The 11,585-nt window shown below is 45.3% G+C and overlaps 1 protein-coding gene across 14 annotated transcripts in view; it reads left to right on the top strand.

Annotated features, from left to right (window-relative positions):
• The window catches only part of LOC109905169 (peripheral plasma membrane protein CASK), a 211,574-nt gene that overhangs the window by 126,623 nt on the left and 73,366 nt on the right, over positions 1-11,585 (top strand). For all 14 annotated transcript variants that reach the window (XM_031800690.1, XM_031800747.1, XM_031800735.1 and 11 more), the window contains exon 6: positions 8,195-8,297. In XM_031800690.1, the coding sequence (XP_031656550.1) occupies positions 8,195-8,297 (103 nt within the window). The remainder of the gene's footprint in view (positions 1-8,194; positions 8,298-11,585) is intronic.

Raw genomic sequence — 11,585 nt, 5'->3', positions numbered from 1 at the left:
CTCCTTCACTAGTGTGTGTGGTTGTGCCAGGCCCCCTGACCCTCTTCAGATGCAGAATTATTCTCCCGTAGCTGACCACAATAAAGGTTATAATCAGGAAAAACAGCCCCACTCCAAGGCCGTGCTGGTTATGGAACCCTTCTCTGTTGTGAATCTCCTCCAGGTCAAAGCTGCCGTCTCGCATTGCTTCCCCTTTTCCTCCTCTGATCTGAAGTACCACACTGGCACTCACCACCGTTGCCACGGTTACCCGGGTGACGTGGCAGAGTACCCAACAGATTCTGGGCCTGGTGAGGGGCGTAAGGAGGGCAGGGTGAGGCTGTACCTATAAGCAGAGAAAGATTTGAGAGCAAAATTGAATGGTTAATTTAATAACTGATTATTTAAAAGAAAATAATACGTTTGAAGCCTTTTTGTGGTCACACTGGTCCAGAGAAGAAACATTATGTTACAGTAGAGTTTGACGTAGAAGACTGTTGTCATGGTTAGCGTGGTGACCTGACACTCCCTGTCCTCTCCGGACCAGATCTGACCCCTCAGGTCATACATCACCTGGAAAAGGAATCTGGTGCACAGCAAGAGGTCAGTGGTCACCATGTTAAGGGTCAGGATGATGGTTGGTGTCTGCCCCAACCTCCAGCAGTTACGCATGGTCAGGCCGTTGCCTCGGAAACCCACGAGCGACAGAGCAGGTAGAGCCAGGACTTGACGTGTGTGTAAAAGAGGTCAGGATATAGCCAACACTGTCTGGAAGAGGAGAGAGAGAAAGTGAGGAGGAGGGTGAGGGGAGGAGGAGGAAGATGGGAGTAGATGGGGGAGAGAGAGGGGGAGCAATTGTGACCGATGTGAACACACTGTACAGTGAATGTGGTTACATGCACAAAATCATGCGATTATTGTGGATAGTCAGATTAATATAATAGTTATATTAAAATGTTTACATGCTTTGCAAGAAGAATGATTTCCATAATAATGCTGTTTACATGGACACATCTGAAATCAGGCTACCTGATGATACTCTGAAAATGTAGAAAATCTATGTGCCTCTAAAGTATATAGGGCAGCAACGCCCCTTTGATGCACCTGAACTAACCTCGCCTTCTGGATGATAGCGGGGTGAACAGGCCGTGGCTCGGGGGATGTCATTACATTTAGTAATGACAGAATGCATTTTAAAGTTCACCAACAGTACCACTTTTGTATGACTTACTAAAATTATTTGATCGATATTGTTGTGCATTGATAAGTAATATAATAAAAGCATATTTCACACCGTAGCCTGGCGAATGTGCAAGATAACCTTTCTTTCATTTTTATTTCAGCACAAATTAAAATGTGGCACTCCACCCCATTGCCTCAATGAAGAGTTTGGCGTTTGACTAGACAGTTACACGCCTGCTAGAGTTAGTGGCAGTTGGATGAGCAATATCCACTGTCGTAGTACGGATGAAGCCTGTGCTGGAATGTGAAGCTAACTGAAGCTAACCCTGAATAGATCTAGCTTGGTTTGTAGGATACCCCTCAGGTATACACCTTTGACTGAGTCCCAAGACAGATCTACACCTGCGTACAGTATCTCAGCCCAAATACCCATAGGAACCAGGTTTACACCTGTGGCTATGTCTCAATGCGCTGATAAACCAGGTCTACACTTCTGACTATTCAGCAAAACACGCATTAACCAGGTCTACCATTGTGCAAGAGACACTAAACAAACAACAACCCACAGGGCAGACAACCCAATTATTCGCAAAAGGAAGCAACTGAGAGGACGAAGAGGCGGACGAAGAGGCGGATGCCTCGTCCGGACCCGCAGAAGACAACTAGGAAAGCTGCCGTTACCGTCAATATTACTCGCCAACAATTAACTAGACGAGATACGATCACGAATATCCTACCAACGGGACATAAAAAACTGTAATATCCTATGCTTCACGGAATCATGGCTGAATAACGACATGGATATTTACGCTGCACCGGCAGGATAGAACAGCACACGACGAGGGGGGGCAGTCTGTGCATATTTGTAAACAACAGCTGGTGCACGAAATCTAAGGAAGTCTCTAGATTTTGCTCGCCTGAAGTTGAGTATATTGTGATAAACTGCAGGCCACACTACTTGCCTAGAGAGTTTACAGCTATACTTCTCGTGGCTGTTTATTTACCACCACAGACAGATGCTGGCACTAAGACCGCACTCAGTCAGCTGTATAAGGAAATAAGCAAACAGGAAACCATTCACCCAGAGGCGGCGCTCCTAGTGGCCGGAGACTTTAATGCAGGGAAACTTAAATCAGTTCTAACAAATCTCTATCAACATGTTAAATGTGAAACCAGAGGGAAAAAAACTTCTAGATCACCTTTACTCCACACACAGAGACGTGTACAAAGCTCGCCCTCGCCCTCCATTTGGTAAAAACTCTATCCTCCTGGTTCCTGCTTACAAGCAAAAATTAAAGCAGGAAGCACCAGTGACTCGGTCTATAAAAAAATGGTCAGTTGAAGCAGATGCTAAACTACAGGACTGCTTTGCTATCACAGACTGGAACATGTTCCGTGATTCTTCCGTTGACATTGAGGAATACACCACATCAGTCACTGGCTTCATCAATAAGTGCATTGAGGACGTCGTCCCCACAGTGACTGTACGTCATACCCCAACCAGAAGCCATGGATTACAGGCAAAATTCGCACTGAGCTAAAGGGTAAAGCTGTCGCTTTCAAGGTGCGGGACTCTAACCCGGAAGCTTACAAGAAATCCTGCTATGCCCTGCAACGAACCAACATACAGGCAAAGCATCAATACAGGGCTAAGATTGAATCGTACTATACCGGCTCCGATGCTCGTCAGATGTGGCAGGGCTTGCAAACTATTACAGACTACAAAGGGAAGCACAGCCGCGAGCTGCCCAGTGACACGAGCCTACCAGACGAGCTAAATCACTTCTATGCTCGCTTCGAGGCAAGCAACACTGAGGCATGCATGAGAGCATCAGCTGTTCCGGACGACTGTGTGATCACACTCTCCATAGCCGACGTGAGTAAGACCTTTAAACAGGTCAACATACACAAGGCTGCGGGGCCAGACGGATTACCAGGACGTGTGCTCCGGGCATTTGCTGACCAACTGGTAGGTGTCTTCACTGACATTTTCAACATGTCCCTGATTGAGTCTGTAATACCAACATGCTTCAAGCAGACCACCATAGTCCCTGTGCCCAAGAAAACAAAGGCAATCTGCCTAATGACTACAGACCCGTAGCCATCACATCCGTAGCCATGAAGTGCTTTGAAAGGCTGGTAAAGGCTCACATCAACACCATTATCCCAGAAACCCTAGACCCACTCCAATTTGCATACCGCCCAAACCGATCCACAGATGATGGAATCTCTATTGCACTCCACACTGCCCTTTCCCACCTGGACAAAAGGAACACCTATGTGAGAATGCTGTTCATTGACTACAGCTCAGCGTTCAACACCATAGTGCCCTCAAAGCTCATCACTAAGCTAAGGATCCTGGGACTGAACACATCCCTCTGCAACTGGATCCTGAACTTCCTGACAGGTCGCCCCCAGGTGGTGAGGGTAGGAGGCAACACATCTGCCACGCTGATCCTCAACACTGGAGCTCCCCAGGGGTTTGTGCTCAGTCCCCTCCTGTACTCCCTGTTCACCCACGACTGCATGGCCAGGCACGACTCCAACACCATCATTAAGTTTGCTGATGACAGAACAGTGGTAGGCCTGATCACAGACAACAACGAGACAGCCTATAGGGAGGAGGTCAGAGACCTGGCCGGGTGATGCCAGAATAACAACCTATCCCTCAATGTAACCAAGACTAAGGAGATGATTGTGGACTACAGGAAAAGGAGCACCGAGCATGTCCCCATTCTCATCGACGAGGCTGTAGTGGTGCAGGTTGAGAGCTTCAAATTCCTTGGTGTCCACATCAACAACGAACTAGATTGGTCCAAACACACCAAGACAGTCGTGAAGAGGGCACGACAAAGCCTATTCCTCCTCACAAAAGTAAAAAGATTTGGCATGGGTCCTGAGATCCTCAAAAGGTTCTACAGCTGCAGCATTGCCACAAGGCACTTCAGCGGGTAGTGCGTACGGCCCAGTACATCACTGGGGCTAAGCTTCCTGCCACCCAGGACCTCCACACCAGGCGGTGTCAGAGGAAGACCCTAAAAATTTTCAAAGACCCCAGCCACCCCAGCCATAGACTGTTCTCTCTACTATCGCATGGCAAGTGGTACCGGAGTGCCAAGTCTAGGACAAAAAGGGTTCTCAATAGTTTTTACCCCCAAGCCATAAGACTCCTGAACACCAATGGTTACCCGGACTATTTGCATTGTGTCCCCCCCCAATCCCTCTTTGCTGCTACTCTCTGTTTAGCTTATATGCATAGTCACTTTAACTATACATGCATGTACATACTACCTCAATTGGCCCGACCAACCAGTGCTCCCGCACATTGGCTAACCGGGCTATCTGCATTGTGTCCCACCACCCACCAACCCCTCTTTTTACGCTTCTGCTACTTTCTGTTCATCATATATGCACAGTCACTTTAACGATACCTACATGTACATACTACCTCAATAAGCCTGACTGACAGGTGTCTGTCTGTATATAGCCTTGCTACTCTTTTTTCAAATGTCTTTCTGTTGTTTTATTTCTCTACTTACACGCGCACACACACACACACACACACACACACACACACACACACACACACACACACACACTTTTGTTTTTCTTTTGGCACCATTGGTTAGAGCCTGTAAGTAAGCATTTCACTGTCAGATTTACACCTGTTGTATTCGGCGCACGTGACAAATAAACTTTGATTTGATTTGAATTTATTTGTAACCCCCCTTTTCATGGTATCCAATGAGTAGTTACAGCTTTGTCTCATCACTGCATCTCCCATGCATCCTCTGAAACACAACCCAACCAAGCCAAACTGCCCACTTAACCCAGAAACCAGCTGCACCAATGTGTCGGAAACACTGTACACCTAGCAACCGTGTCAGCGTGCACTACACCCGGCCCACCACAGGAATCGCTAGTGCGTGATGGAACAAGAACATCTCTGCCGGCCAAATCCTCCCCTAACCCGGACGACGCTGGGCCAATTGTGCTCCGCCCCATGGGTCTCCCGGTCGCAGCAGAGCCTGGACTCAAACCCAGAATCTCTAGTGGCACAGCTAGCACTGCGAGGCAGTGCCTTAGACCGCTGCGCCACTCAGGAGTCCAGATCCAGCTTTAACTAGCCTCCGACATGAACACTTCCTTTTAACTTTGTCTAGCTCACTGGCTGTGTATCTCTCACTTCATCTAAATATTGTACCTCCCTCGCTCTCACCTCACGAAGACTTGATCTATCTCTCTCTTTCTCACTCTGTCACACATCCTGTGTTACTGTGGGCAAAAAATGTTGCTGCATATTACAGGAATTGACATTAAGGGTTGCCCTTTGCCAGGGCAAGTTAACTGAGCAGTGACGCATGTTGAGCCTGCTCTGCTGAGGTTGCCTCATTGGACAATTTTGTTGTTGTGGTATGTGTGAAACTGCAAAGAATTCCAGTAGTCTAAAACTGGTCTTTCTGTTTCCTCCCCATTGTTTAAGTGAAAGACAGACACTTTATGTCAATTCTGTTAGTCGGGCAAGTTGACATTTTGTCAGGCGGTGATTGTCATGCATATAACTTCCGGACTTACACTAATTGACCGTTAATTAACATAAACACATTTAGCATCTCCAAGCTTCCACACGTAGCATACAAGCCACTGATGTGGACCTTTAGAACATCTACATTTTAAAAAGTATAATAAATCCATTTAATATAGCCTACACAATCGTTATTTTAGATAGGTCTAAAGAACTATGATATGAAGAAAATGTCAGAGGAAGGCCCAAAAAATTGTCATAGACTCCAGTTACCCAAGTCATAGACTGTTCTCTCTGCTACCGCACGGCAAGTGGTACCGGAGCGCCAAGTCTAGGACCAAAAGGCTCCTTAACAGCTTCTACCCTCAAGCCATAAGACTGCTGAACAATTAATCAAATGACCACCCTGTCTATTGAGACCCCCCCCATTTGTTTTTACACTGCTGCTACTCGCTGTTTATTATCTATGCATAGTCACTTTACCCCTAATTACATGTACACATTACTTAGACTAATCTGTACCCCCGCACATTGACTCGGTACCAGTTCCCCCCTGTATAAAGCCTCGTTATGATTATTTTATTGTGTTACTTTTTATTATTTTTTACTTTTGTTTATTTAGTAAATATTTTCTTAACTCTTTCTTGAAATTCATTGAAAGTGAGCATTTCACTGTAAGGACGACACTTGTTGTGTTCGGCGCATGTAACAAATAAAGTTTGATTTGATGTAGCCTATTTCTCAAGAACAGAATAACATATTCTGAGTAGTCCTTATGTTAGGCCCTGATCGGGCTATGCCATATGGCTGTGGGCTACACTAGTTCATTTAGCAGACAAGATTTGCTTAGAACTTTGTGGCATTATTTTTATTTTACAGTATGACGAATACAACTGAACATAGCTGAGTAAAAATAGAAAGGATATTTTCCCAAAATGTTTTCTGAGGGAATGTGCACATGCGGCTATTCTGTGTTGAGTGGTTAACAAAGAATCAGGTCCTCCTATATGCTTCGTTTAGAGTTATTTATGCAACTGTAGTTGCATAGAAATGTTAGGTTATACAGTGCATTCATAAAGTATTCAGACCCCTTGACTTTTTCCACATTTTGTAACGTTACAGCCTTATTCTAAGATGGATTCAAAAAAAAAATCCTTTCAATCTACACACAATACCCAATAATGACAACGCAAAAATCGTTTTTAGAAATGTATGCAAATGTTATTGTTTTTTTATTTAAACGGAAATATCACATTTATATAAGTATGCATAAGTATGCAGACCCTTTTGTCTGTGCTTTGTTAAAGCACCTTTGGCAGCGATTACAGCCTTGAGTCTTCTTGGGTATGACGCTGCAAGCTTGGCACACCTGTATTTGGGGAATTTCTCCCATTATTCTCTGCAGATCCTCTCAAGCTCTGTCAGGGGAGCGTCACTGCATAGCTATTTTCAGGTCTCTCCAGAGATGTTCGATCGTGTTCAAGTCCGGCCTCTGGCTGGGCCACTCAAGGACATTCAGAATCTTGTCCTGAGGCCACTCCTGCGTTGTCTTGGCTGTGTGCTTAGAGTTCTTGTCCTGTTGGAAGGTGAACCTGTCGCCCCATGTCTGAGGTCCTGAGTGCTCTGGAGCAGGTTTTCATCAAGGATATTTTTGTACTTTGCTCCATTCATCTTTCCCTTGATCCTAACTAGTCTCACAGTCCCTGCCGCTGAAAAACATCCCCACAGCATGATGCTGCCACCACCATTCTTCACCGTAGGGATGGTGCCTGGTTTCCTCCAGACGTGATGCTTGGCATTCAGGCCAAAGAGTTCAATCTTGGTTTCATCAGACTAAAGAATCTTGTTTCTCATGGTCTTAGAGTCCTTTACGTAACTTTTGGTCAACTCCAAGCAGGCTTTTATGTGCCTTTTACTGAGGAGTGGCTTCCGTCTGGCCACTCTACCATAAAGGCCTGATTGGTGGAGTGCTGCAGAGATGGTCCTTCTGGAATGTTCTCCCATCTCCACAGAGGAACTCTGTCAGAGTGAACATCTGGTTCTTGGTCTCCCCCGATTGCTCAGTTTGGCCGGGCGGCCAGCTCTAGGAGTCTTGGTGGTTCCAAACTTCTTCCATTTAAGAATGATGGAGGCCACTGTGTTCTTGGGGACCTTCAATGCTGCAGAATTTTTTTGGTACCCTTCCCCAGATCGGTGCCTCGACACAATCCTGTCTCTGAGCTCTACGGACAATTCCTTCGACCTCAGGGCTTGGTTTTTGCTCTGACATGCATTGTCAACTGTGGGACCTTATTGTGCGTAGATTGATGAGGATTTTCATTTTATCTAATCAATTTTAGAATAAGGTTGTAAAGTAACAAAATGTGGAAAAGGGGAAGGGGTCTGAATACTTTCCGAAAGCACTGTATATTATAGTAGCTACTGTATTCTACAAAATTATTTATACATGTTCTCTCTCTCTCTCTCTCTCTCTCTCTCGCTCCCCCTCCCCCCCACCCCATCATCCAGCCCCATTGTGTCCTCCTGGCGTCTAAAGAGAACAGTGCTCCAGTGAAGCTGGGAGGGTTTGGCGTGGCCATCCAACTGGGAGAGTCAGGACTGGTGGCTGGAGGTAAGCAACGCAATGCATGCTGGAAATGTCTGGCTGTCAGGCTCTGTCCAAGATCCACACTAGCATACCACATGGAATGAAGAAGAATGTACTGGCGCCATGTCTTCTAAATGGTATGCTAGTGTGGATATTGTAAAAGAGGCTATATCTTGTTTTACAGATGTAGGATCTTAGTTTGATTACCCTGATGGAAGATAACTTTTGTGCAATGCAGGAAATGTAAAACCTGTAGTGTATTTGAGGTTTAAAAAGGCTTATGTTTGTAATTTCCACCTTGAAATTTCAGACTTGATTTTCCCATACAAGCAATGTACCAACCCCTACAAAAGTGTCCATTAATTACAATCCACATAATAATTTACATTTCCTCTTGGTGCAGGACTATTTTCCTGCTGTTGCAAACTGGCTCAAGATCTCACACCTGTATGTTCCGATATCCACACTAGTATACCATTTAGAATGCATGGCCAGTTTTTATGCTAGTGAGTAACATAGCTTCTCACTTCTCGCTCTGCTTTCTCAAAAACAGAAATGCTACAACGTTTATCAACGTAATCTGTACTTGCAAACTTGTACTTTTCATATTTTTTCTGCTGTTTGTACAAACATTTCAGACATAGGACAGAGAGTATCTGGGCCTTCATGGGTTCATTAATAATACAACCAAATAAATGGGAAATATTGGCACCATCTAATCGGAAAAACTTTGGGGTGAACTATCTCTTCAATGTCTTTGCCACATGTACCAACTGTATGAATTAATTAAGTTAACATCACCTTTAAATGAGTGTTTTAACAGCAGCCAAGATAAACATACACACTGTGCTCCACAGTGCTATCCATTCACACTGACTCAGGAAGAACTAGAAATGTATCTTCATCCCTGTAATGCATTACTCATATCAATGACATATATAAGCTTTCTTCAGACAATGGTTTGACTAGGTGACCCAATAACCCAACTTCCTCTTACTAACCACGACTCTGTTGTTCATCTGAAACAGTTCCCTATGTGTTTTAACTTGAATGTGAGAATGTTGAGCCAGTAACTGAAAGGTTGCACGTAACTCCAGAGGCGTCGTACCACTATGGCTGACCCTGTAAAACAATACATTTCAAAATCAAATCAAATCTAATTTTATTTGTCACATACACATGGTTAGCAGATGTTAATGCGAGTGTAGCGAAATGCTTGTGCTTCTAGTTCCGACCATGCAGTAATATCTAACAAGTAATCTAACCTAACAATTTCACAACTACCTTATACACACAAGTGTAAAGGAATGAATTAGTATATAATATAATATAATATATAATAAATTATATATTATATATAATATATAATATATATAAATATGTACATAAAAATATATGAATGAGTGATGGCCGAACGGCATAGGCAAGATGCAGTAGATGGTATAGTGTACAGTATATACATATGAGATGAGTAATGTAGGGTATGTAAACATTATATAAAGTGGCATTGTTTAAAGTGGATAGTGATACATTTATTACATCAATGTTTCCATTATTAAAGTGGCTGGAGTTGAGTCAGTATTTTGGCAGCAGCCACTCAATGTTAGTGGTGGCTGTTTAACAGTCTGATGGCCTTGAGATAGAAGCTGTTTTTCAGTCTCTCGGTCCCCGCTTTGATTCACCTGTACTGACCTCGCCTTCTGGATGATAGCGGGGTGAACAGGCAGTGGCTCGGGTGGTTGTTGTCCTTGATGATTTTTATGGCCTTCCTGTGACATCGGGTGGTGTAGATGTCCTGGAGGGCAGGTAGTTCGCCCCCGGTGATGCGTTGTGCAGACCTCACTACCCTCTGGAGAGCCTTACGGTTGTGGGCGGACCAATTGCCGTACCAGGAGGTGATACAGCCCGACAGGATGCTCTCGATTGTGCATCTGTAAAAGTTTGTGAGTGTTTTTGGTGACAAGCCAAATTTCTTCAGCCTCCTGAGGTTGAAGAGGCGCTGCTGCACCTTCTTCACCACGCTGTCTGTGTGGGTGGACCAATTCAGTTTGTCCATGATGTGTATGCAGAGGAACTTAAAACTTTCCACCCTCTCCACTACTGTCCTGTTGATGTGGATAGGGGGGTGCTCCCTCTGCTGTTTCTGAAATCCACGATCATCTCCTTTGTTTTGTTGACATTGAGTGTGAGGTTATTTTCCTGATACCACACTCCGAGGGCCCTCACCTCCTCCCTGTAGGCCGTCTCGTCATTGTTGGTAATCAAGCCTACCACTGTAGTGTCGTCTGCAAACTTGATGATTGAGTTGGAGGTGTGCATGGCCACGCAGTCATGGGTGAACAGGGAGTACAGGAGAGGACTGAGAACGCACCCTTGTGGGGCCCCAGTGTTTAGGATCAGCGGGGTGGAGATGTTGTTACCTACCCTCACCACCTGGGGGTGGCCCGTCAGGAAGTCCAGGACCCAGTTGCACAGGGCGGGGTCGAGACCCAGGGTCTCGAGCTTAATGACGAGTTTGGAGGGTACTATGGTGTTAAATGCTGAGCTGTAGTCGATGAACAGCATTCTTACATAGGTATTCCTCTTGTCCATGTGGATTAGGGCAGTGTGCAGTGTGATTGCGATTGTGTCATCTGTGGACCTATTGGGGCGGTAAGCAAATTGGAGTGGGTCTAGGATGTCAGGTAGGGTGGAGGTGATATGGTCCTTGACTAGTCTCTCAAAGCACTTCATGATGACGGAAGTCAGTATTACGTGCCGGTACTCATTTAGCTCAGTTACCTTGGCTTTCTTGGGAACAGGAACAATGGTGGCCCTCTTGAAGCATGTGGGAACAGCAGACTGGGATAAGGATTGATTGAATATGTCCGTAAACACACCAGCCAGCTGGTCTGCGCATGCTCTGAGGACGCGGCTGGGGATGCCGTCTGGGCCTGCAGCCTTGCGAGGGTTAACACGTTTAAATGTTTTACTCACGTTGGCTGCAGTGAAGGAGAGTCCGCAGGTTTTAATAGCGGGCCGTGTCAGTGGCACTGTATTGTCCTCAAAGCGAGCAAAGAAGCTGTTTAGTTTGTCTGGGAGCAAGACATCATGGTCCGCGACGGGGCTGGTTTTCTTTTGTAGTCCATGATTGACTGTAGACCCTGCCACATACCTCTCGTGTCTGAGCCGTTGAATTGCGACTCTACTTTGTCTCTATACTGACACTTAGCTTGTTTGATTGCCTTGCGGAGGGAACAGCTACACTGTATTCGGTCATGTTTCCGGTCACCTTGCTCTGATTAAAAGCAGTGGTTCGAGCTTTCAGTTTGC

Source organism: Oncorhynchus kisutch, linkage group LG2, assembly GCF_002021735.2.
Source record: "Oncorhynchus kisutch isolate 150728-3 linkage group LG2, Okis_V2, whole genome shotgun sequence".
NCBI lineage: Eukaryota > Metazoa > Chordata > Actinopteri > Salmoniformes > Salmonidae > Oncorhynchus > Oncorhynchus kisutch.
This window is presented reverse-complemented; position numbering and strand designations above follow the sequence as displayed.